Source organism: Sminthopsis crassicaudata, chromosome 1 (genome assembly GCF_048593235.1).
Source record: "Sminthopsis crassicaudata isolate SCR6 chromosome 1, ASM4859323v1, whole genome shotgun sequence".
Lineage (NCBI taxonomy): Eukaryota > Metazoa > Chordata > Mammalia > Dasyuromorphia > Dasyuridae > Sminthopsis > Sminthopsis crassicaudata.
In genome coordinates this window covers 218,641,039-218,666,022 of record NC_133617.1, presented here as the reverse complement: position 1 = coordinate 218,666,022, position 24,984 = coordinate 218,641,039, and the positions used below count along the sequence as shown (strand labels likewise).

The 24,984-nt window shown below is 32.2% G+C and overlaps 1 protein-coding gene across 3 annotated transcripts in view; it reads right to left on the bottom strand.

Annotated features, from left to right (window-relative positions):
* Positions 1 to 405: 405 nt before the first annotated feature.
* Positions 406 to 24,984, bottom strand: part of CEP76 (centrosomal protein 76) — a 26,993-nt gene continuing 2,414 nt past the window's right edge. For 2 of the 3 annotated variants that reach the window (XM_074274629.1, XM_074274636.1), the window contains 10 exons: positions 24,277 to 24,355; positions 23,168 to 23,392; positions 21,887 to 22,072; positions 19,409 to 19,506; positions 17,522 to 17,650; positions 13,092 to 13,280; positions 11,014 to 11,180; positions 9,037 to 9,370; positions 4,826 to 5,043; positions 406 to 2,309 (listed from right to left, as the gene is read on the bottom strand). In XM_074274629.1, the coding sequence (XP_074130730.1) occupies positions 2,171 to 2,309; positions 4,826 to 5,043; positions 9,037 to 9,370; positions 11,014 to 11,180; positions 13,092 to 13,280; positions 17,522 to 17,650; positions 19,409 to 19,506; positions 21,887 to 22,072; positions 23,168 to 23,392; positions 24,277 to 24,355 (1,764 nt within the window). In that variant the 3' untranslated portion in view covers positions 406 to 2,170. The remainder of the gene's footprint in view (positions 2,310 to 4,825; positions 5,044 to 9,036; positions 9,371 to 11,013; positions 11,181 to 13,091; positions 13,281 to 17,521; positions 17,651 to 19,408; positions 19,507 to 21,886; positions 22,073 to 23,167; positions 23,393 to 24,276; positions 24,356 to 24,984) is intronic. The other variant, XM_074274647.1, reaches the window with a different exon arrangement.

Here is a 24,984-nt window from a genome sequence, read left to right as displayed (position 1 = left end):
TTGCAGACCTAATTTTAAACACCACATGCTTATATTAGTATGATAGCATTAGTGTATTAGTATGATAGCATGCACTAGTGGTAACTGGATTACATTAAGTTGTTTCAAATTTGTTTGCAAATCCTTTGATTGTTATGAGTTCAGTGTGAAGCAAACAGGCAATTTACGTTTAACAATTCTATTCTTAGCTTAATTGTCACATATGGTAATATAGTAGAAATTTCTTAAATTCCATTTTACTAAAACTGCAATTCACAGTTCTCATAAATAACATTCAATTTAATTTTTCAGTAAAAATGGTGCAAAAGAAGACATAGTGAGATATTTTCAAATTTCATTTTTTAAAAAGCATAAATTAAGTCATGATTCTTATCATAATTAAATAAATATAAAACCAAAAGCTTATTTTAGAATATAAGATAATTCTAAGTTTTTATTGCTTTTAAAACTTAAATCATTAATCTCTAGAGGTAGGTAGGAAGTAAGAAATTCTAGAAATGCGGAAAAATAAATACAATTTTCCTTTTGTTTGAAAAGATCTAATTCCTTTCAATTATTACTTAAAGGACTTTCAATATTACATATGTTCTGATGAATTTTGTAAAAACATCCAGATAATTTTACAATGACTATATATACCTAAAAAGCTTAATGTGCCACTTCTCCAGAAACAGACATCTTTATTAACTTTATAGCTTTGCCTTACTTTTTCTTCTCTTCATGGGAATCATTAAGTATACATAGTGCTTAAAATATGAAATTAAAATATGAATGAACAGAATTGAGCTCAAGTCAATGAATGTTTGTGTTCAAGCAAGAAGAGTCAAACCTATCATTTGCACCATTCAAATTCTTACTGATTCTATATATATATATAAAAGATATACACAACCTCTTAAGTGACTAACTTGATCATGATTATGAGACTAACAAGGTATAACTTGGATTAGGGGCCAGAAGACCAGGATTCTAGTGTAATATCTGTAATTTACAGATTATTTACCTTGAGTTTACTCTCTATTAAAAGTAAGTCCTAACTTTATTATCCATTAAGTGGAGGGAAATATTTGTCTTGCAAAACCAAACAAGATTATTTTAAGGATCAAATTTCAAAGTGAAAATACTTTGAAAAATGTAAAATGTAGTGTAGTATTATCATTAGTGGTAAAATAGCATTCCCTGAAGATTATAATTAACGTATGCTTTAAATCTATCATGTCCATACTCGTTTTCACATGTCTCACAAATGATTTTGTGATTAAATTAAGTCTAGGTCTCAAAAAAAAAAAAAAAAAAAAAAAAAAAAAAAAAATTACCATGTCCTGTCACAGGTTTACAGCTGGAAAGGAAATGAGCTAATAAGGTAAGAATCACTGAGCTCTTCCAAGTACTGATGAACTGAATTTTTTTGAGTTAATATATATGGTTCTGGCCAACCTGACAAAATGCCACAGAAATTAGAATTCATCAGTGTCTTTGATAAAGATTCCCTTCTCTCTTCCCTTCAATTAAAACCTTATCCATTTAAGTAAATTTAATATTTACATAATCCAACTGTTTTATGCAGTATTTGTTTTGTTTTATTTGTTAAGAATGTTGGCTTTACTGATTATTTTCCTTCACACTTCCTTCAAAGTGTCTTTAGGGATAATCAAACACTAAAGAACCATTGGTTGGCCAACCTGGTAGTAATCTATCAAAATCTACGTTTCTTACCTGCTTTCAGCTATACTGATGTTGTAATATTAAATTATGTTGTTTTTTGCCTGCACAAAATTTAAATAATTTTATTTGTAAAATTTAGTAGTTCTACTGATCTTATCACAACTTATACCCTTAGAGGCATACCTTTTGGATGAATAATTATGAACTTCAGAAAACTGAAAAATAGTATATTTATATTACTGAATACCTGTAGATAACATGGCATTTATTAAAATAAAATACACACTTAATTTATACTATACCCACGCAAGTTTACACAAGTCTTTTATCCTTAATTTTTAAATACACACACCAATATTTGCAAACATTATTAGTTAAGTTTATATATACAAAACTGAAATTGTTATATATGAGCCAGATAATGATTTTTACAAGAAAGCACCTGTGAATGGCTAATGATGTATAATGTCAAGTTTCTATAGAAAGAAAACAAGATTGATTCTTCTCACAGCACAGATCGATATTTACAAGCAAACATGATCCAAACAGCACAAGCAGATTCAGGGTAGGTAAATACTCGAACTCGGACAGCAAGTCGCACTTGGTCACCTCGGCAACAGATGATTTCTTCACAGAAAGGAGACCTGTACAGAAACAAAATAAAAATGCTAACACCAAAGTTAAATTCTCAAGAAAAATAATCCCCTTATATTTATTAAAAAAGAAATTTTTATAAACATTTGTAGATTCCTGATTGTCTGAAATATTATGCTAGAGTGTAAGAGATATGCTTAGTTGTTAATAAGACAAATATCCCCACTACCATATTTTTGGTCATATGGCTGCCTTAAATGTCAAATCTGATGTTCTTTTCCCAGGCTTGAGCCCTTTCAATTTATCTGTAGATTCGATACTATTTACCACCCTCTCTACCTAGAATTTTGTAATACCATTCTCTCGTGGTTTTCTGTCTATCTTTTCACTTGTTTCTTTTCAGTACCCTTTGCTGGTCCATTCATATCACATTACATATCATATTACACATGTCTATGTGGATAACTCATTGATTTATATATATCCAGTTTCAGAGATTTATATATCTTTTCCTTGAGTTTCAATCTCAAACATTTCAAATTGAATGTTTCACAGACATTTGGAACTCAATATGTCCAAAATGGAATCAATGATCTTTCACAAAAAAAAAATACCCATCTTCCAATCTGAGCTAATTTTTTCAAAGACACCACTACCTTTCCAGTTTCCCTGGTTTGTGACCTTTCCATTATCTTCGCTACACATATACAATCATTTACCAAATCTTACTTCTACAACATCTGTCACAAGAGCCCTTCTTTCTACTTACACAGCTACCAGTAGTTCAAGATCTTTTCGCCCCCTCCTGCCTCATCTCTCTGTCTTGCATTTAATTTTATTTTTTTCTCAATTACATGTAAACAAAAATGCTTAACATTCACTAAAAAAAAAAATCAAATTCCAAATTCTCTTTCTTCCTCTTTCCCTTTCCCAATCCTTGAGAAAGCAAGCAATTTGATACAAAACATTTTCATATCAGTCACAAACCCAAAAAATGAATAATAGTAAAGAAGGTTTAAAAAAAGGGTTGTCAATCTGCACTAAGACCCTCAGTTCTGGGGTAGCTAGATGGCACAGTACTGGCCTTGAAGTCAGGAGGATCTAAGTTCAAATCCTGCCTCAGAAACTTGGATAAATAATACTTCGCTGCTGTGTGACCCTGGGCAAATCACTAATCCCAAATGCCTAAACAAAAACAAAAAACAAACAAACAAAAAAATTATTATTAAAAAAAAAAAAGACTTGGTTCTTTCTCTGGAGGTAGATAACATTTTTCATCACAAGTCCTTCAGAAAAGTCTTAAATCAATGTATTGCTGAAGAAAAGCTAAATCAGTCTCTTTTTAAATCATCACTTCTTGCCTTTGCCTGCTGAATGGTTTTCCTGCTTCAGTTTTTCTTCTATTCCAGTCTATTCTACATGCTGTTGTAAAAAAAGAGTTTTTTCCTTAAACACTAATCTGATAGTGTCATTCTCTGAAATGAAACTACTCTAGTGGCTCAATAGGGTCCTTGATTTAGCTTTTAAATCCCTTTATAAATTGATTCCATCTATCACTTTAGCTTCAATGGATGTTTTTTCCTCTTCTGCATTCTACAACTTAACCAAACAGGCCTTCTCTTCATTCCTCACAGACAACATTCTATCCCTTGTCTCCTATATCCACACCTAAACACCTTGAATCCCTGAAATGCCCTCTTTACTCTTCTCAACTTCACATTATCCTTCTCTTCCCTCAACACATAACTCAAGCCGCTGGACCCAGATGGTTCTAGAAGAGGTGAGGTTGGCCTTACTTTACACAGGCCTCCCTCAAATCCAATTCATTTGCATGTCACAGCATCACTTCCCTAATGTCCTGATCCTCTTCAAGAACAAAGGATAAACAACAACTTCTGTGTGTAGGAGCTGTCCCACTAAGAACAGGCAACACAACTAGTTGCATGCCCACCTTCCTTTTTTCCTCCTATCCTCATTATCTTGGGGTCCACGAATTAAATTTCCTCCTTAAGGACTGTCTTAAATCCAAATCACTATAGCTCTCACTGACTGGCCAACAAAAGATCCAAGGTCAAGCACACTTGGTCTTTGTTTTGGCCCCGATTGCCTCAGAGTGAATGTAAATAACAATTATTACTATTTTAGTCAGAAACCAGGAGGGAATTCCCTTCCTGTTTTTCTGACTAGGTAAAAAAGTCCAGGCTTTCCTCATTTTTTAATTACCTAGATCTATGAATGGGTGTTTGCCTCACTCAAAGTGAGACTGTTAAAGACCTTAGCTTAAAAAGGCCAAGGTCTCCCACTGAATCCAGGACTATCTCCAATTGTCCAGATCCATTATCTCATCATGGGACCCAATTGCTTCTAGAGAGAAAGTGAGGCTTATTAGCTTGCACAGTCCACTCTCCCTCAAATCCAATTCATTTGCATGTCATGCAATTCATTAGCACCTCCCTGATGTCATGGTCCTCTTCAAGAATGAAGGACAAAAAAACAACAAGGTGTGGGCTAAATGTTCTCTATAATCTGTTCTCAATCTAAGGGTCTCATTCTATGAAAATCCTACCGGAGACATGTAGCAAATGCTCGTCTTGCATTTCTATATACAAAATGTATAGGGAACCCTTTAAATGTATGACCATCAGGTACAGCTCTCCGTATGGCATCTTGAAATTCTTCATTTCCTGCAGATATGCTAGTTGTACGTTCAAATTCATAAGATGCCAAAGCTGGTGACAAAAGATAGGAGAGCTGGTCTTCCCAAATAGTAGTGAGGCCAAGATCCTGTAACAGAAAGTAAACCATAACAAACTTAGTTTCTATCTATAAAGCTAAAGAAAATCACACATTTTGGTAATTTTCTTTCTTTCTTTTTTTTTGAGGCTGGGGCTAAGTGACTTGCCCAGGGTCACACAGCTAGGAAGTGTTAAGTGTCTGAGACCAAATTTGAACTTAGGTCCTCCTGAATTCAAGGCTGGTGCTCTATCCACTGCGCCACCTAGCTGCCCTCTTTGGTAATTTTCAACAAATAATCAAAATTTTATAATTGTTTTTGCTACAGCAATTGGGGTTAAGTGACTTGCCCAGCTAAGAAGTGTTTGTTGTTTTTTTTTTTTTTCTTTTCTTAATACATTTTTATTTTCCCAGTTACATGTAAAACAATTTTTTTTAATATTTGTTTTTAAAACTTGGAGTTCCAAATTCTTTCTCTTCCTACCTCCCCCCCCCCCTTTTTTTTATTATAGCTTTATATGGAAAACATATGTATGGGTAATTTTTCAGCATTGATCCTTGCAAAACCTTCTGTTCCAACTTTTCCCCTCCTTTCCCCCATCCTCTCCCCTAGATGTCAGGCAGTCCCATACATGTTAAATATGTTAAAGTATATGTTAAATACAATAAATGTATACATACAGTTATCTTGTTGCACAGGAAAGATTGTATTTAGAAAGAACGTAAAAATAACCTGAGAAGAATAAAAACAAAAATGCAGGCAAACAGTAATAGAAAGAGTGAGAAAATGTCATGTTGAAGTCCATACTCATTTTCTAGTGTTTTTTCTCTGAGTGTAGCTGGTTCTGTTCATTACAGATCAATTGGAACTGATTTGGATCCTCTCATTGTTGAAGAGGGCCACGTTCATCAGAATTGATCATCATGTAGTATTGTTGTTGAAGTGTATAATGATCTTCTGGTTCTGCTCATTTCACTTAGCATCAGTTCATATATGTCTCTCCAAGCCTCTCTGTATTAATCCTGCTGGTCATTTCTTAAAGAACAATAATATTCCATAACATTCAGATACCACATTTTATTCAGCCATTCTCCAACTAATGGACATCCCTTCAATTTCCAGTTTCTAGCCACTACAAAAAGGACTGCCACAAACATTTTTGCACACTTAGATCCTTTTCCCTTCTTTAAAATCTCTTTGGGATATAAGCGCAGTAGTAATACTGCTGGATCAAAGGGTATGCACAGTTTGATAACTCTTTGAGCATAATTCCAAATTGCTTTCCAGAATGGTTGGATCCATTCACAACTCCACTAACAATGCATCAGTGTCCCAGTTTTCCCACATCTTTTCCTGTCATTTTAGCCAATCTGACATACAGGTATGTAGGGTATCTCAGAGTTGTCTTAATTTGCATTTCTCTGATCAACAATGATTTGGAACACCTTTTCATATGAGTAGAAATAGTTTTAATTTCTTCATCTGAAAATTGTTCATATCCTTTGACCATTTATCAATTGGAGAATGGCTTGATTTCTTATAAATTAAGAGTCAATTCTCCATATATTTTGGAGATGAGGCCTTTATCACAACCTTTAACAGCTAGGAAGTGTTAAGTGTCTGAGGACAGATTTGAATTCAGGTTGTCCTGACTTCAGGACTGGTGCTCTATTTATTGCACCACCAAGCTGCCTCATAATCAAAATTTTAAAAGAAAATTACCAGAGTCTATGTCTGGAAAGTACAGTAATACTTAACCCTGGGCAGTCACTTCATTTGTGAATGCCCTAGTATTACTCTATACTTTTACATTGCCAGTCTCTCTTAATTTCCAGGGTGCCAGGGTATCTCTGGCCACTGACCTTTGCAGTGTCAACTAACTTTAACCTGACTCGCCTTCTCTGAGGCCTTCAGAGGTCTCTGGCTATGATTTCTTGAATCATAGTTGAATAACCGATAGCGCGCTCAAGAACAGCCGTGTGCAAACTTAAAGTCTTTATTTTACTTGCTCACATAATGCTTTGATCTGTTAACTCCTGAGTGAACACATGATCTGCAAGAGATCCACGTTTTCACTATCAAGCTTCTTACCTCTCGTGGCTATCCATCCACTTGGTTTAGCTATCCCATGATAAAGAGGGAGACTTCCTGCTTCAGTGGGCTTAAAAAGAGTCTGTGAGGTATAACACACAGAGCCGTCTCCCGTTAGGAAGCTATCTCAATATGACCAGAGTCCTGCCCATGGGGCAGTCTTCTGTCCACAGAAATTACTTCTGGGCCGTTCAAGAATTTCTGGCTTCTTACTTCCTGTTTGCACTGTGCTGACTCATTGTAAAAAGACCCTAACATATGTCAACAAAGTATTTTGATGAAAAACATTACAAAGAGATATAAGAAACTATTGGTATGTGTTTTTACTTTTAAAATAATCTAAACATACTAAAAAGATGATAGAATGCAGTGCCAAATACTATATATATATATATATATATATATATATATATGTATATATAGATATTTTAAAAGATACTTACTACCACAGAATACTTCCAATATAAAAACAAAATACTAGTAACATAATTTTAGTGGAACAAGAATTAGCTTACTAGTCAGAAGAATAGGATTCCAGTCCCAGCTCTGCCATTAATTAATCTCTCTGGGCTTTAGATTGCTTACTAGAAAAATGAGTTGAATAGACTAGATGGTTTCTGAGATCTCTTTTGCCTTTAAATTCTGTGATTCCTTCTCAGTTTTGTACATTCTCTCAAGGCATAAAATGTTTCATATTATAATAAGCAGAAAAGATAACTTAAGAAAATAGTACTTTACAGATTGGCCAGAATGACAGGGAAAGATAATGCACAATGTTGGAAGGGATGTGGGAAAACAGGGACACTGATACATTGTTGGTGGAATTATGAATACATCCAGCCATTCTGGAGAGCAATTTGGAACTATGTTCAAAAAGTTATCAAACTGTGCATACCCTTTGATCCAGGGTGTTACTACTGGGCTTATGTCCCAAAGAGATTTTAAAGAAGGGAAAGAGACCTGTATGTGCAAGAATGTTTGTGGCAGCCCTCTTTGTAGTGGCCAGAAACTGGAAACTGAATGGATGCCCATCAATTGGAGAATGGCTGAATAAATTGTGGTATATGAATATTATTGTTCTGTAAGAAATGATCAACAGGATGATTTCAGAAAGGCCTGAAGAGACTTACATGAACTGAAGCTGAGGGAAATGAGGAGGACCAGGAGATCATTATATACTTCAACAACAATAATATATGATGATCAATTCTGATGGACAGGGCCCTCTTCAACAATGAGATGAACCAAATCAGTTCCAATAGAGGAGTAATGAACTGAACCAGCTACACCCAGTGGTAGAACTCTGAGAGATGACTATGAACCTTTATATAGAATTCTCAATCTCTCTATTTTTGTCTGCCTGCATTTTTTATTTCCTTCACAGGCTAATTGTACACTATTTCAAAGTCTGATTCTTTTTGTACAGCAAAATAACTGTTTGGACATGTATACATATATTAATTTATACTTTAACATATTTAACATGTATTGGTCAACCTGCCATCTGGGGGAGGGGGTGGGGGGAAGGAGGGGAAAAATTGGGACAAAAGGTTTGGCAATTGTCAATGCTGTAAAATTACCCATGCATATATCTTGTAAATAAAAAGCTATAATAAAAAAAAAAAAAGATTTTTAAAAAACCTTACATAATTTAGAAAATAATCTGATTTTATAATTTCTTACCTACATTAGGGAAAACCTATACAAAATAAAGTTTCAAATTCCTAATATTTGCTTAGTCAAAGGAAGTTTAATCATACTTACTTGTGATGCCAAAGGCAAGTATAGTAAATTTCACCTTATTTTTTAAATTTAAAAAAAATTTCTATCCCTGACTACAAAATTACTAAAACAAACAAATAAATAAATAAAATAAAAAAGTATCAATTTTTTGTTTGATTGTGAACAGTTGCTTTTTAAAAATTTGATACTTAAGTTATAAAAATACTTACCTGCCTGTGTTCTGACACCAGCAATCTCAGTTGCATCTCAATTTCATTACTTGTTACTGAAGAATCAATCACTGAAGCACAAAGAGGGGGAAAGGGAGGAAGAGAAGTTGTGGCACCAGGAGCACAAACTGATTTGATTGCTTCTTCACTCATAGGTTTCCATTTGGACTCATCATTTAGATCAAATACACAAAGTTCTACTGAGTCAGAAGATTGGCAATTTCCCAAAAACATCTGATGATTGAAAACACACCCTATAGTTCGATAAGGGTACAGTGGTTTGGGTTGTTCAACAGCTGGAGGATCATCAGGATTTATGGGCTGATGGATATACCTGAAGGTATAAAGGTAAAACATCCTTTTACATTAAAGAGTTTTAAAAGTACCGATATGCCATTTTAACACTAAAACTAACTAAACTAAAAACCTTCACCTATCACTGGAGGACAGCACTGTTCCCCAGAGCTGGTCACTGACTTGTTTTCTTTCTTGTACCTTGTCATAATTGAATCACTCACTTTATTTGAATGATAACTAGTGAACTAAGGTCTCTTGTGATTTATGTCTAACACAAAATATGTAGTTTAATCAAGAGAAAGTATCATAATAGTGTATGTAGATACTTAAATATAAATTATCATGAAACGTGGATACAATTACGGTTATTTTTCCTAGATATGGATTCTGTCACATATACATACATATATTTCCACATATATATACATGCAAGCATTTATATATTTGCTTTTCAGAGAACTCCTTTTAGGAAAGTTGCCTATGTTGAACCAATACTATTAAGTATACAAGTCAAATTGAGCACACAGTGTAGAATTAAAATAAAGCAGCTATTATCAAACACAACTAAGACTAGTGCTTTTTCTACATAGAAAAAGCTTACATTTATATGGCACTTTAACTTATAATTAAAATTTTCTGAGGTAGGTATTAGCACAATTATTATTATTACTAGAAAAATTATTATTCCTATTTTTTATATGAAGAAACTTGGCTTCAGGGAAATTGTAGCTTGACCATGATTAGAAGCCAGAATTAAAGTGAAAACTCAATTTCAAGGTAAGTACTCTTTCTTCCACAGCAGATTATTTCATATATATATATATATATATATATATATATATATATAAAAGGCACCCATTAAATCAAAATTGTTGTTTTGGTTATTTTTTCAGCTGCATCTGATTCTTTGTGACCCCATTTGGGATTTTCTTTGCCAAGAATAATTGGAATAATTTCCTATTTCCTTCTCCAGCTCATTTGATAGATGAGGAAACTGAAGCAAATTGGTTTTAGTGACTTGCCCAGGGTCACAATGATATTAAGTGAATGAAGCTGGAATGTCAATTTTCCTGACCCCAGGCATGGAGCTCTATCTACTATGTCATACAACTGCCCCAATTAAAATTGTTCACTTCAAAATTGGAATATAAAACTTTTCTTTTCTTTTTTTTAATTGATTATATAATTACTTTATTTTTAAATCTTTATTTTCCCCAGTAACAAGTAAAAACAACATTTTTTCTTTTGGTTATACATGTACATTCATTTTGTTTTGGAATATAAAACTTCCTAAAGATAAACATGATAAATTTCTTGTGAAATTCTTTATATCACACTTCTATATTGTAACTTAAAAATCTACTTCTATCCAATCTTAGTAATAGTTAGTAATAAACTTGTTCATAATAACAATTCATGTCAAATAATTGATTTAATTTTCCTATTAGTGTATCTAAATAAGAGATAATCTAGTAAAAAAACCTTTTATATATCAAAAGTTTCTTGTTATTCATTTACATAGCTGCCTTAATTCAAATATTTAGATGACTATATAAAGACTAGAAAATTAAACTTATTCTACTACAGACATTTAAAATCACATGTTGACTTCAACACTGAAGTTACTTAAAAATAATGTAATCTTTGTCTAATGAATTTTTAAAAATTAAGTTTACTGACCTATGTCCTGTTAAACTTTCCCAAAAAGTGATGGTGCCATCAGTCCCACATGTCATGACCCAGGCATGAGGGACTCCTTTAGCTTTTGTCCCTACACAAACAAAGGCTTCTAATCCATATCCAAGGAGAAGGCTACATAAAAGGTTAGCATGATCTTCACAGTCACCCTAGGAAATGAAGAAAGTGGAGTCAAATATTTATTATTTTCTAGCAACATAAAAATACAAAACAGAGATCTACAACAGAGATTGGCTTCTAATCAGTCAAAAATTGTAAGAGCCAAGGTGATAAAATGTCTATGAAGTTAAAAAGTAAAAGATTTTAGTTTTAGTTTAAGGGTCACAGACCTATCACAAATTACCAACTTTCCTTTTAGTCTCAATTGTAGTAACTTTGAAGAATTAATTTTATTTTTGACCTATAGTCTTGCTTGAAATAGATAAAGAGATCAAATTAGGGTTCAAGTTAAATGCCCTTATAACACCAAGATAATAAAGTAGTTGTCAAAAGAGTGAATGCATTGGCCATTAAATAGAAAAAATGGAAAATAGCAATTTTTTTGGACAGAAAATGAAGCTCAGTGACCTATCAGAGGTAAGACAATCTCTGACACTGGACTCAGAATTTCCACTTCCTTGGATTCCAAATTCAAAATATTATCTGTAAAAATAGAATTGCACATTAAGGAAAATCATGTTTTGTGGCATTACATATTTGGTGCACCTTAAATTTATAGCGGAATTTGTGTTTGACCCTAAAACTAATGATTATTTTAAAACTTCATAGACATTTTATCACCTTGACTCTGATGTTTTTGACTGGTTAGAAGCCAAAGAAGCTTATAGATCTGTTTTGTATTGTGGGTTTGTTTTTTTTTTTTAGTGAACCTTAAATTTATAGCAGAATTTGTGTCTGGCAATCTAGAGGCTTCTGTAAGTAATAAAATGCTATTTTCCTATTATCTTAAAGTGTTCCCATCTATGTTTCATTTAAATTTTTAGTTCTAGAATTGACTATCATGACATTATCTGTCACCTTAAATATGGCAAATTAATTAAATATGACATATTTAATTATAAACTCATTTCTAAAATTTCTTTTCAAATATAAAACCTCAAACTTTGTCTATATATACATATCTTCACTGAGATTACTTAAACAGGTAAATAGCTAAATTTACTAAACAAGTATAGGAGAACATGATTTCTTGCTTTGTAAAAGGAGTCACCATATGATTCTCTAAAATATTAAACAGCCTAAATAAACCGTAATACAAATTTAGCCCAAACCCTTCCTGTGTAAATAACTTTCCTTAAAAATAAATAATATAAACGTTTGACATTCCTAGAACCCAGCAAGAGCAACAAAACAGACTTATTTAAAATTTTTAAATGACTGATCAGATATATTTTTCCAAACATTTTTATACATATTATCTCACTTAAAAAATAAACCAGAATATTGTCTTTCACTTCAGTTAGGTGTTCATATTTCTGAATATATACCATATATAATCTCTATCCAACAGAGGTTAGATCAAAGTAAGATTGTGCTGAAAAAAATCTCTATTTTTTTGTATTGACGTTATTTTTATAATGTGAATTCTAGAAAGTACCTCTGCTTTTCTATTACTATTTTAAAAGCTATTTTAGAAAAATCTCCAACAATATCCTTAAATTATTTAAAATTATTCAAAATTTTGAATTTTTAAATGTTATAATTTCAATATATTTAAATTTCCCCCATTTATTTTAAAACTGTCAAATATTCCTTTTAATTTACTGCCCAAGAAAATGGAACACAAGTAGGATAAGGAGACGAGTTGTAGTGTGGATTCCACCGCGATTTACTTTTTCTTAACTATTTTTTGTGACTCACTGGCTTTTATTATTCAGTCTTGTCATTATTTATCTTCTTTGACTTTTCAATGTGTTCTCCCCTCCCCAAATGGTAAAAGTAATAGGTTAGAATTTTAAATAATGATATAATGTTTAGGTTGTTATCTAAACATTTTAGGGGTAAAAATTTAAATAAAAAGTTCAGAGTAACTATAACCGACTGCTGTAATAATCCTATACCTTGTTTCTACAGAGAAAGGCCAGTAGAGTGCACCACTGTTCGTGTTTACCTCCTCCTCCAATAACAGAGGCTCTTTCATAACCAAGCACATTAACAAATCTTGCTGCTTGCCTTGGAGTATCCAGGAGCCGTCCAGCTCGAAGGGGTCTGACATAAGAGCATACAGGTCTATTTATTCCATTTTCATCCTAAAAATAAGGTATCATTTATGATTAATTTCCACTGTACTTTATCATCTTTTTTTTTTTTTAAGAATAAGTTATCTAGAATAAAAGAAAAATAAACTTAAATTTCTTTAAAAATAAAGTTTTAATGCTATTTATATAGATCTCCATTCATTAATTCAACAAGCATGTATTAACCACCTACTATGTGCCAAGTATCATACAAGGTACAGGGAATATAAGGATAAATATGAAATAGCCCCTGCCCTCAAGGAGTTTATATTCTGAGGAAGGGGTATCCCACCCCTCTTCCTGCTGAGGGTGTTCTACCAGTCTTCTAGGCTCACAACATAGTTATCATTCTCAACTCCTCATATCCGATTTGTTGCCAAATCCCATCAATTTTATTCTCACAACATTTCTTTTCTAACACTGCCCTGACCCTGGGAGCAGGTTGGGAGTCCCCTCACACCTGGACTGATATGACACATATTTCTCCCCACCAAGTCTACTTTCTACCCAGCTGTCAAAGCAATCTTCTCAAAGCTTAGGTGTGACCAGATATCTTCCCTCCTCTCCTTCAGTGGCTCTTTATCATTTATAGGAACAAATATAGAATGAACTCTGTGGCATTACAATCTGGCTCTCTCCTACCTCTTCAGTATTCTTATCCTTTAAGTTCCTCAGGTACTTTATAAACCAGAGATCCTGACCTTGGTCTTCTTCAAACAAGACACCCCAATCTCAGACTCTGGGCATTTTCTAAGATGTTCCTCTTGACCTGGAATGCTGTCCCTCCTACCTCTCTGGATTCTACTCCCAGCTAAAAATCCCAACTTCTACAGCAAGTTTTTCCTAATGCTTCATAACAATTACTTTTATTGATTATGTGCAGTTTAATCTATATATAATTTGACTGTAGTTGTTTGCATGTTGCCTTCCCCACTAGACTGTGAATTCCCTAAGACTAGTGATCCTCAGCATGTAGCACAGTAGCTGGCACATAGTATGTATTTAATAAAGGTTTATTGATTACCACCTGTACACAGAAAACAAAACACAAACTATATACAAAGTAATTTCTGTAGAGAGAGCACTCACAACTGGAGGGATCAGAAGCGGCTTGCTGTTGGATATGGTACTCCAGCTGAGTTTAGAAGAAAGCTATGGATTCTATAACAGGGTGAGGAGGAAGCACACTCTGCCTGCACAAAGGAGATAGGAGAGGGAATGCTGGAAACTAAACCAGTCTGGCTGGAATGTAGAAGACATAAGGATAGAGAACTGGCCTTGAAAGTAGGAAGATCTGAGTTCAAGTTCTGTCTCTTGCTATGTGACCCTGAGCAAGTTAATACCTTAGGATCCATGGCAACTCTCTAATAACATACATTGCAGAGAAGGCACCTATATTGGTAAAAGGAGTTTTCTAATCTAGGAGGTTACATAAATCAATGAAATCACAAATCTAGTGTCATATTAGTCATTATCCCTACTCTTTATGAAAGAAAATAACATGCAATAATTTGGGGAAATAGACTGGAGTCATATTGTGAAGGGCTTTAAAAAGCCAAAGGAATTTATATTTTACCCTGGAGTAAGTAGCTTCTTGAGCAGGGGAGTAACATCATCGGGCCTGTAATTTAGGAATATCAATTTGATGCTGTGTGGAAGACAAACTTGTTACAGGAGAAATTGGAGAATGAGAAATCAATTAGGAGGCTATTGCAAAAGTCCAGGCAAGACACATAACTAGAGTGAATTTAGCAAAATCAGAAAAAAAAAAAAAAATAAGCCTACAATTCCAATATCCAGATACAATAAAGATTATAAGATTTTTATAATGTTAATACCCTTATATGACTAACACAAAAACAGCTATTGGCACTAAGATTTCTTATTTGCTCCTATTTCATGCATGTTAAATTCTAATTATTGGATTTTCTTTAGGAAATGGTGATTTGGTTTTGACAAATAGCTTCGAAAGTTTTGGAAAGAAAGTTTTTAAAAACTTTTAAAGAAAAGATTTTTTAAATCCCAACTAAAATGTCAGGGTTTAGTTAGGTTTAGCTGGGGCATCTAGGCTCTGGAGTCAGAAGAACATGAGTTCAAATCTGCTCATAGATACTAACTTGGGCAAGTGGCTTAACCCTGTTTGCTAAAACTGAGGTTTTCTCTTTAGTAAAATGTGCTGGAGAAGGAAATGGCAAGCCATTCTAGCATCTTTGTCAAGAAAATGGGGTCATGAAAAGTTGGACACAAAGAACAATAAATTAAAGAGGATGTTATGTACACTGAGGTAAAAAAAAAAATCTTTTTGCAATTATCCTGTTACTTAGCAATGAATAAAAACTCATGATTCGTTTGACCTTCTGCTCAGTTTTACGGAGATCTCAAAAGTATAAAAATTACTTATTAGTTTTTAAAATTCAAAACAAACTTAAGACAACATATAAAGACATGTTCTCTACTGCAATTAATACCTTCTAATAGAACCAGTAGTTCTTCCCTAGCACCTCCCTCTAATTAATTCTTGGGCTGCAGCCAATCTCAGGTAAAGAAAAAGCCTTAATTATCTAGACAGTTAATTTATATAAAATACCTCCTTTCAAGTTAAGAAACTTAGTAGTTTTTTTTTAAGTTAAAAAGCAAAGTGGCTAATGAATATTGTTAATACTGTTTCAGTCATAGTCATAGTACCAAACTGTAAAAAGCAATGTAATATCAAAAGCAAAAACTTATTAGTCTAATAAGGTTTTTCCCCATTCAGACTCAAATAAGTGACATAGTATGGGCAATAATTGTGATACTAAAATGCTGAATATGGTAGTTTACAAAACTAAAAACTTTGAAGAAACTTCAATATTGAAACTAGTTTACAATCAGCTTGTATAAACTACCCAATATTATCAGACTAAGTGCTTGAAATTATTACTGTTAACTTATTCTAATTATTTCTTATAAGAAATCCAAAAACAATTACAAATGTGAGTTACTAGCTTATTACTGGCAAATTAATAAGGAATTATATATAAAAAGCTAGAAAGGACATGAAGTTCTTTTAGTTCCAACCCATTCATTTATAGATGAAGAAACTAAGGTCTGAACAGAGCCAGGATCTAAACTCAGATCCTATATCTCCAAGTTCAGCACCCTTTTTATTTAATCATGCTGACTAATAACTAGAACAGAAGAACAAATAAATTAACCATATTGATCCAACTATAGGTCACTTATTCCTACCATCCAAATGTGACTTGTATAAAACTTAATTATAAGTTCTAACATATCTCTCATGGCCTAATGAGCTGCTACTCACATTGTGGAAATGATACATCAATCTAGTTCTTTATTTTCTTTTACTTTCTTTTTCTTATCTCTGTGCCCCCTTCCCCTTTTTCTATCTTTTGTTCTCCACTGAGAACCACAAAAACACTATCTTTCTGGTATCCTCTTAATCCCTTCTCCATATGTAGAAAATGATTTTCTAGTGATTTAGGTTAGATAGGTAGGTAGGTAATATAGGTATAGCTGGGGCAAATCTGAAATTAAAACAATAATAATAAAGAAAAGAAGAAGCAACTTGGTGATAGTATAATTTTACAGGCTATTTAAGACACAGATAATGCTATTGCCAAACTTAAGAGTAAACAGATCCCACAAGCTTTCCCTTCTCTCCACCACCACTACCACCACCAACAATCTTCAATCTGAAAAGTGTATCCTTTCCTCACCCCCCCCAATTTAGGACGTACATGCAGATAAAGAGGAAAATGAGTCCCAGAGTTTCAAGATAGAGTGAGATACATTAGAAATTACGTTTTTAAACAAAAGAAAAACAATTGGACCTTCCTCAATCATATTTCATCAAAAAGAAACCTATATTATATACTGAGATAACAAGATTTAATTTGTATACACAAAGTATCAATTCATTTTTTAAAGTATCAAAGCAGTATTTGTAAAGGTCACAAGGATCAAGTAAAAAGATTTCTCTAATTAAATGAACTGGTTTTTATTTTAAATATTTACAAAAAATTTAGAGAAGTGTAGAATCAAACCAGTTTTATAAATTATAAATCAGGTTGGTCAGCCTATTCTTCCACTTAGGAGATACTCAAATAGAAAAAGAAAATGAATGTGGCATTCTATCCCATTTGCTTGGTACAAACTTTCACTTTCCTTGCATGACCATGCTAAATGAAACACATATACTAAAACAGATAATGGATATATGTTGAGAAATCACTTTGATGCAATCCACAAACCTGTGCAAAAATCTTTACCAGCCTTGAGTTATGGGAAGGTCTTATTTGCAGATATTCTCTCCACCACTGCTTAGCATATACAAGAAATAAACGCTCTCTCTCTGCTGTTTTCTGTCGTTCCAAAGCAAGCTTTAATAATAAAAAGAATTACCCAATTTGTTAGTTAAAATTTTTTTTATTATGTCCATTTCAAACACTTGAAATAATGTGCACATTAAAAAAGTAACTTGGTTATTAAATGTTATAAATTACAATACAAAAAAAAAAATCAAAATTCATATCTTAAAGGCTTTAAAAAATGTATACAAGAATAGCAAAATAACTGTATGGACATGTAAACATATAATGTATTTAACTTATACTTTAACATATTTAACATGTATTGGTCAACCTGATATCTGGGGGAGGAGGTGGGGGGAAGGAGGGGAAAAATTGGAACAATGCTGAAAAATTACCCATGCATAAATAAAAAGCTATGATAAAAAAAAAGTGTATAAGATTGATTTCCAACTTTATATATATTTATTAAAATTTACTTATTTTCAATCTTTCCAGATGTCTTTTGTTTTTACATTGCATTTATTTGCAGATATAATCCTCCAGAATCATTTGTTTCAACAGTGTTTTTTTTTAAATAGGAAAGCAGTTATATAAAACCAACCAACTCATTAATATGTTATATGTGATATTCCACGCAGTCTCCCACAAGGATTTATCATTAGGGAGAAAATTGCCTTTCACTTTATCAGAAAATAAAGGTTTTTCATTTGCAACTTTTTTTTTTTCCCCCTGAGGCTGGGGTTAAGTGACTTGCCCAGGGTCATAAAGCTAGGAAGTGTTAAGTGTCTGAGACCAAATTTGAACTCAGGTCCTCCTGAATTCAAGGCTGGTGCTCTATCCACTTCTCCACCTAGCTGCCCCTCATTTGCAACTATTAAAAAATAAAAATAGCTTTCAGAAAAAAAGTTATGAAATAGATGCTATCAAATGAAGCACTGTCTTCACTGGTCTGAAATATGGATCAACTTTGTACTTTTCATTTGTGTTATAAACATGAAAATCAGAATTGGAAAGGACCTCAGAAACTATCTAGTCCAACTTCTTTATTCTTTTGATAAGGCACCTTAGGCCCTTAGAAGTTCGATGACTTGTACAAGGTCACAGAGGTAATAGCAAATTAGTAGCTAAATTGAAATTCGAGTATTCTAAAACTCTAAATCCATTTCCAGAAACCAGAAAACAACATGCTACAGCATGAGTGAATAGTAATTTCCCAATATCATGGCTAGGGTCTACTTTGCACAAGTCCACATAAGGAAAAAATAAAGAGAAAAATGTAGCATAAAAACAGGATAAAAAATATTGCTAAGTCACTATGCAAACAAAGGAGTCAGGTTTCTTTTCTAACCCGAAACTCCATTTTTTTTTTCCTTCCACCACACTACAGAATCCAAAACTACATAGACCCTTCCACTTAATGTTTTCCCCAGTTTTAAAAATCTGCTTTTCTACAAAATATAATTTATACTAATTTTAATCCATTTTAGAAAGTGAGATTACTGAAGGACAGTTTTCAATTTTCCTCTAATTCCACCTAATCCTAATTAGATCTTTATTCCATAACCCCTCAGAATTTAAGTATTCAATGTCATCTACCTCTTGTAATTCTTATCTCATTTCTTTCATATATGCACACACCCCCACACATTAATTCTCCTTAGAATACAATTTCTAGAGCAGGTTTTACATCTTTTGTATCCCCTCTGAACATCTCTATGTACTTAACACAGAATGGTATTCCATAAAAGTTTAATAATTTACAGGTAAACAGACAAACATATTCTTATAAAAGGAGAACCAAGATTAAAAAAATTCAGGATTACTTACTTGTGTATTAACTATTTCTTGCGACAATGTTTGATTAAGTTGTGGATATACTTCAAGTTTTACATTTAAAATTCCAACAGAAACTTTTGATTCTGTACCTACAAATGTAAGAATTAGAACGTTAGCAATTTTAACATCACCTAAGTTCTAGATAACAAATGTGTCCCTCAAATAGAATTAAAACTACTTTAACATTTATGTGAAAAAAAGAAACTTTACCATTTATATTCAATAATGAATCAAAGTAATAAATTTAATATTACCATATTTTTATTTTTAAGTTCATTAACTTGAGAAACTGAGTCAGGTAAATGATAGGGTATTCAATTATATATAGTTCTATATTGATCTTGAAAATAAGTATAAAATAAATTGTACTAGTAAATATTAAAGTATAGCTTTTTAAAAAAAGTGAAATGATGAACAAAAAAATGAATAAAAAAACTTGCCCTCATCTTCACTTGAACTAATAGGAAAAAAAAAAAAACTTTTACTATTAATTTTGCAGGGACAACATACATCCATTTTCCTAGGACAGTTTAATATTATCATCACATTTAGTACAATCCTAGATTTAGAGTTGGAAGGGATCTAAGAAGTCATCTAATCCAATTCCCTCACTTTAAAAATATATAAATTAAAGTTCAGAGAGAATAAATACTTCGCCCAAAGTCATATAGGTCCTCTGACTCCAAAGCCAATGTTTACTCCACTGAACCATGCCGGCTTTCATTTGGATTGTGCTTTATAATTTACTAAATACTTTCGCATACTTTAAGTTCACTTGACCTTTTAACTTTATAGGGCAGTCATTTTTCCAAAGATTAGACTAAATTCTTCCTAACCAAAATAAAGCATAATGTTATATTTGATAGCTCAGAAGACATCAAATCTGAATCTTATAGTGTTTTAGGGTTGCCATTATTACCAACCATCAGTAAACATATTATATTTTGGCAAGATATTAGAGTTGATACTCAATGTTCTTGAAGGACATTTCAGACATTATCTTGTTTGTAATCTGACTTTTATCAAAAAACAGAATACCAAATATAAATCAGTTTTTTGAAATTTCCAGGTGTCTAAAATTTGGATATTCATTAATTTACTGTATTACTGATAAAGAATGGGGAGATTTACATGATTTACTGATTCTGCTACCTAGATGATTTAGTGAACATTATCATTTACTAATGCTGACCAATAATGTATAGATTAGTACTGCAATATATATACTGCAGTATATATTTAAAATAAAATATGAGGAATCTAGTCTGAAGTAGCAAAGCTTAAATTTTAAAAAAAAGTCTAAATACAGTTTTCTTAAAGTGAATGCAAATATAAACAAAAAGAATATATATGATAGTATTAGATATAATGACTTACACTTTAAAAAATTAATTTACTATACACCTATATCATATAATTGTAAATGTAAAAGTTCTTATTTCATTTATTTATTTATTCATTCATTCATTCATTCATTCATTCATTTATTTATTTTTCCAAATTATCCCCTCCCTCCCTCCATTCCCTTCCCCCGATGGCAGGTAATCCCATATATTTTACATGTGTTACAATATAACCTAGATACAATATATGTGTGTAAATACCTTTTTCTTGTTGCACATTAATTATTTTTTTTATTTATTATTATTTTTTTTGTAAAAGTTCTTTAACACATACTTTAAGAAACTCCAGATTTTAAGACATAGTATGTGAATTTTTAGTTTCATCAGTGATTACCTTTAAAATGCTACTAATTTTAGCATTGAGAGTTCTGTATTAGACAACAAAAATATTTAAACAAAGCAATTGTCTCTTTTAATTTGATATAAACATTCCCAAATTGGGAACTTCTATTCTCAAATTACTGAGAATTTAGTTTTCTTAACAAATACCAAACTATATTTTGCTATTGTTCAGTAAGTTCAATACTGAAATAAACAGCATTGTAATTCACACATAGACAAAAGTAATTTTAATCATTTATTTTTATATACCATAGTTGAAGAAACAAAGAAATTAACCAAACTTTCTATGTTCATTTTAAAAGAAAATTTATGTCAAAACCAGATTGAGTATGAAAAGATAACCTTATATTCCCTCTGGATCTTTTCCAGTAATAGGATATAAGAATCTAATTGGGGGGAAAAAACAAACAGCTCCAAAGATGAAATGTGAGAAAACACCTGTCCTACCACCATGGTAAGAGCCATGATGGTATTCAGCAATGCATAGAACATCAAACTTATTTGATGTGCTGTTTTTGCTGAACTTATTTTACTTTTTACCTTCTTTTTCTTTGGTTCTTTGTTATAACAGATAACTCTGAGAGAAGGTAAAGGAACACTGGGGAAAGTTAGGTGGTGGTAAAAGATATCAATAGCAAAAAAAAAAAAAAAAACACCCACAAAACCCCCCCCACACACACACACCCAAAAAACTCCATGTAATCTTAATTTTTAATTGTCATACCTACACCCAGAAGTTCCACAGCAATATTGGTCATCCCATTATCTGAGCCAAGGACTGATCGCCATTCCAAAAAGTAGGATGCTACTAAAGTGGTCTCACCAAATATATCAGTTTTTATTAGAACCATATGTATTGGATCACATATTGACAACATTGTTGTTGCATCAGCCATTCTAGTTCCATCACCTAGCAATATTAAACAAAGAGAAAGTTACATAAGTGTTATATATCATCCTATTAACCTTAATAATTTCATCAAAAAGCATATTCACTAAGAAAAAAATCAAATAAAATTTTATACTGTTTTCAAAGTGAAATATGTACAATGATAAAAACACAGAAACCCCTAACCCTTAGTTCTCTTCAGTTAAACTTTTACATAAATTTTATTTAAATAGCAAAGCATGATTATAGTTTTATTTCTAAGATATTTGGGTCAAGTTGGGACAACAAAACACTAGATATTAAACAAATTGTATTACTCTATTGTTTTTTTCATTTTGGTAAGGCAATCAAGATGAAATGATTTACCCGAGGTCACATAGCTAATTAGTGTTAAGGATCTGAGGCCAGATTTGAACTACAACTCTCCTGACTCCAGGGCCAGTGTTCTATCCACTGTCATCTAGCTGCCCTGGAAGTGTCTATTTTAAAGTGAGAAAATATTATCTCATGGTTTTCTTAGTAGCTGGTTGGAAAAGTACTGAAGAAACCATATTATACTATGTAAATAAAACTGGCTGCTAAATATTTTGCAAATACTGTTCAAAACTTCAATTATGGCAAAAACCTTTCAAATATACCAAAATAATCCACAAATAGGTGAAAGTAATTTATTACATGCCAAAATGAAAAATGAACTGGCATAAAGTATAATAAAAGATTCTATTACTATAACTTCAAGACTATGAAGTATTCTCAAAATATGTATTTAAATGACTCTAGAAATGTAGCCATCTACCATTAATTACAAAGTAAAAACAATCACTATAAACGGCCAAGAAAAATCTGAGGACAAAAGATGAAAGGAGAAGGTGGGTGACAGCTGGCACAAAAGAGAAATAATGAAGTGAAACTCAGATATAAAACACTTCCAAACAGGAAAGGGGGGAGGGGAGTAAAGAAAATGAGTGAGCAAAAATAAGAAATAGAGGGGAGGGTGTGAACATTATCTTGTAGAAAAAATTTAATTGTTTAATTTTCTCTCATACATATCAAACACATAAACATATATTGACATGCAAAATAAATTAAACTGAGCTAATTCAATGGATTTCTTACCTAAGCTTTCTCTGTGTACTTCAAGCAAAAAGCCATCATGAAAATCTGGTTCACAGGCACATGGGACAGGTTTAGAGCGGAAACGTTGGTTTCGAAAATGTAAACATAAAGTGAAGGTAGAACAAATTTGTCCAGGTAAAGGATCAGGTTCTTGTAGATGTTCCAAGAAAGCTTTTCCACCCAAAACCTGAAGGTAAAGATACCTCCGTGTTGGATCAATATTAGCTGTAAAGTGTAGCAATACATATGAGGAAACTGCCAGCATATTTTAAGGAATGTGATTAAAACAATAGGAAATGTTAAGTTAATAGAAATAAAATAAAAGACATATAAAATAACTTTTAAGAGCCATTTGCTCATTAGGAGTAAATGTCACATGGAAGTTGGTGATCTTTTCTTACATTATGGTTCAAAGAAGGAGTTAATTCAGATTTTGGGTTATTATTTATTTATTTTGAGGCTGGGGTTAAGTGACTTGCCCAGGGTCACACAGCTAGGAAGTGTTAAGTGACTGAGATCAGATTTGAACTCAGGTCCTCCTGAATTCAAGGCTGGTGCTCTATCCACTGCACCACCTAGCTGCCCCCTATCTATTTTTTAAAAAAGATTTTTGGCATTTTAAATTTCATCCAACCACCAACTGTCCACTTAAAGCATGTCTATTTTCTGGATAGACAAATGCATTTAAAATCATGTACAGATTATGTGACATGAATTGGTCAATCTGCCATCTGGAGGAGGGGGGTGGGGATAAGGAGGGGAAAAAAATGGAACAAAGGCTTGGCAATTGTCAGTGCTGTAAAATTACCCATGCATATATCTTGTAAATAAAAAGCTATAATAAAAAAATTTTTTAAAAAATAAAATAAAATTATGTATAGATATTACTTTTAAAAAGAGGATGCACACCTGATATAAAATGTAGCATTATAACACATGAAAAAGAATTTATTTACTTTGTTTCATAAAATGGGATATTGCCCCAACGAAGTTTATTTATTTTTGTTATGAAATTTTAATGTTTTCAAATGTGCACTACCAAAAAAAGTATACTATAATGCATAGATATTTAACAGCAACTAAATTAATATCAAGATTAATATACACACTTTTTTTCAATAGAGTTGATTGCTTATCATTAAAATTAGATGGTTTTGGAGAGGAAGTCAATTCTCCATCAGCTACGTCCTAGAAAGGGAGAAAAACATAGAAATAAAAGTCACTATTATATAAGAAAACAACAATTGAGATTTACGGAATCAATTTCCATTCCTTACACAAGAACAAAGAATAGCACTTTAGATACCATCAACATCATTCTTTATTGTGTCAAAGATCTCTGTAATAAAAAGCAAAGCAATTTTATACTTACGTGAAATAAAAACATACTATAATAATAACATGTTAAGACTAATGCACAAGGGTTTAAAAGCCTGGTTCATAAACTAATATAATGTATGAATCTTGAAATTCTGGAATAAAATTTAAATTTTGTATATCTTTCAGAATTTTGACACTTTTTCCTGCTATGAACTAGTTTTAATGAAGTAATGATAATTATGCAGCAGGAACTGTTACTAGGTTAATTACAACAAATGGGTTTATGAGTCTCAGTCACCAAAAAAAAGTAAGCTGTCTTAAATTACTTAGTCTCTAGTGTATTATCAAAATCATGTCAATTCTTACAACATATTACAAAGTAATTTAGGTCACAGTTTCTCATTTTATAACTTATTTTTACAAAAGAGGTCTGGTCACTATCACTACTGCATTTGGAGTTTGTTATATCACTAAATGACCTGTTTTTGCCAATTGAT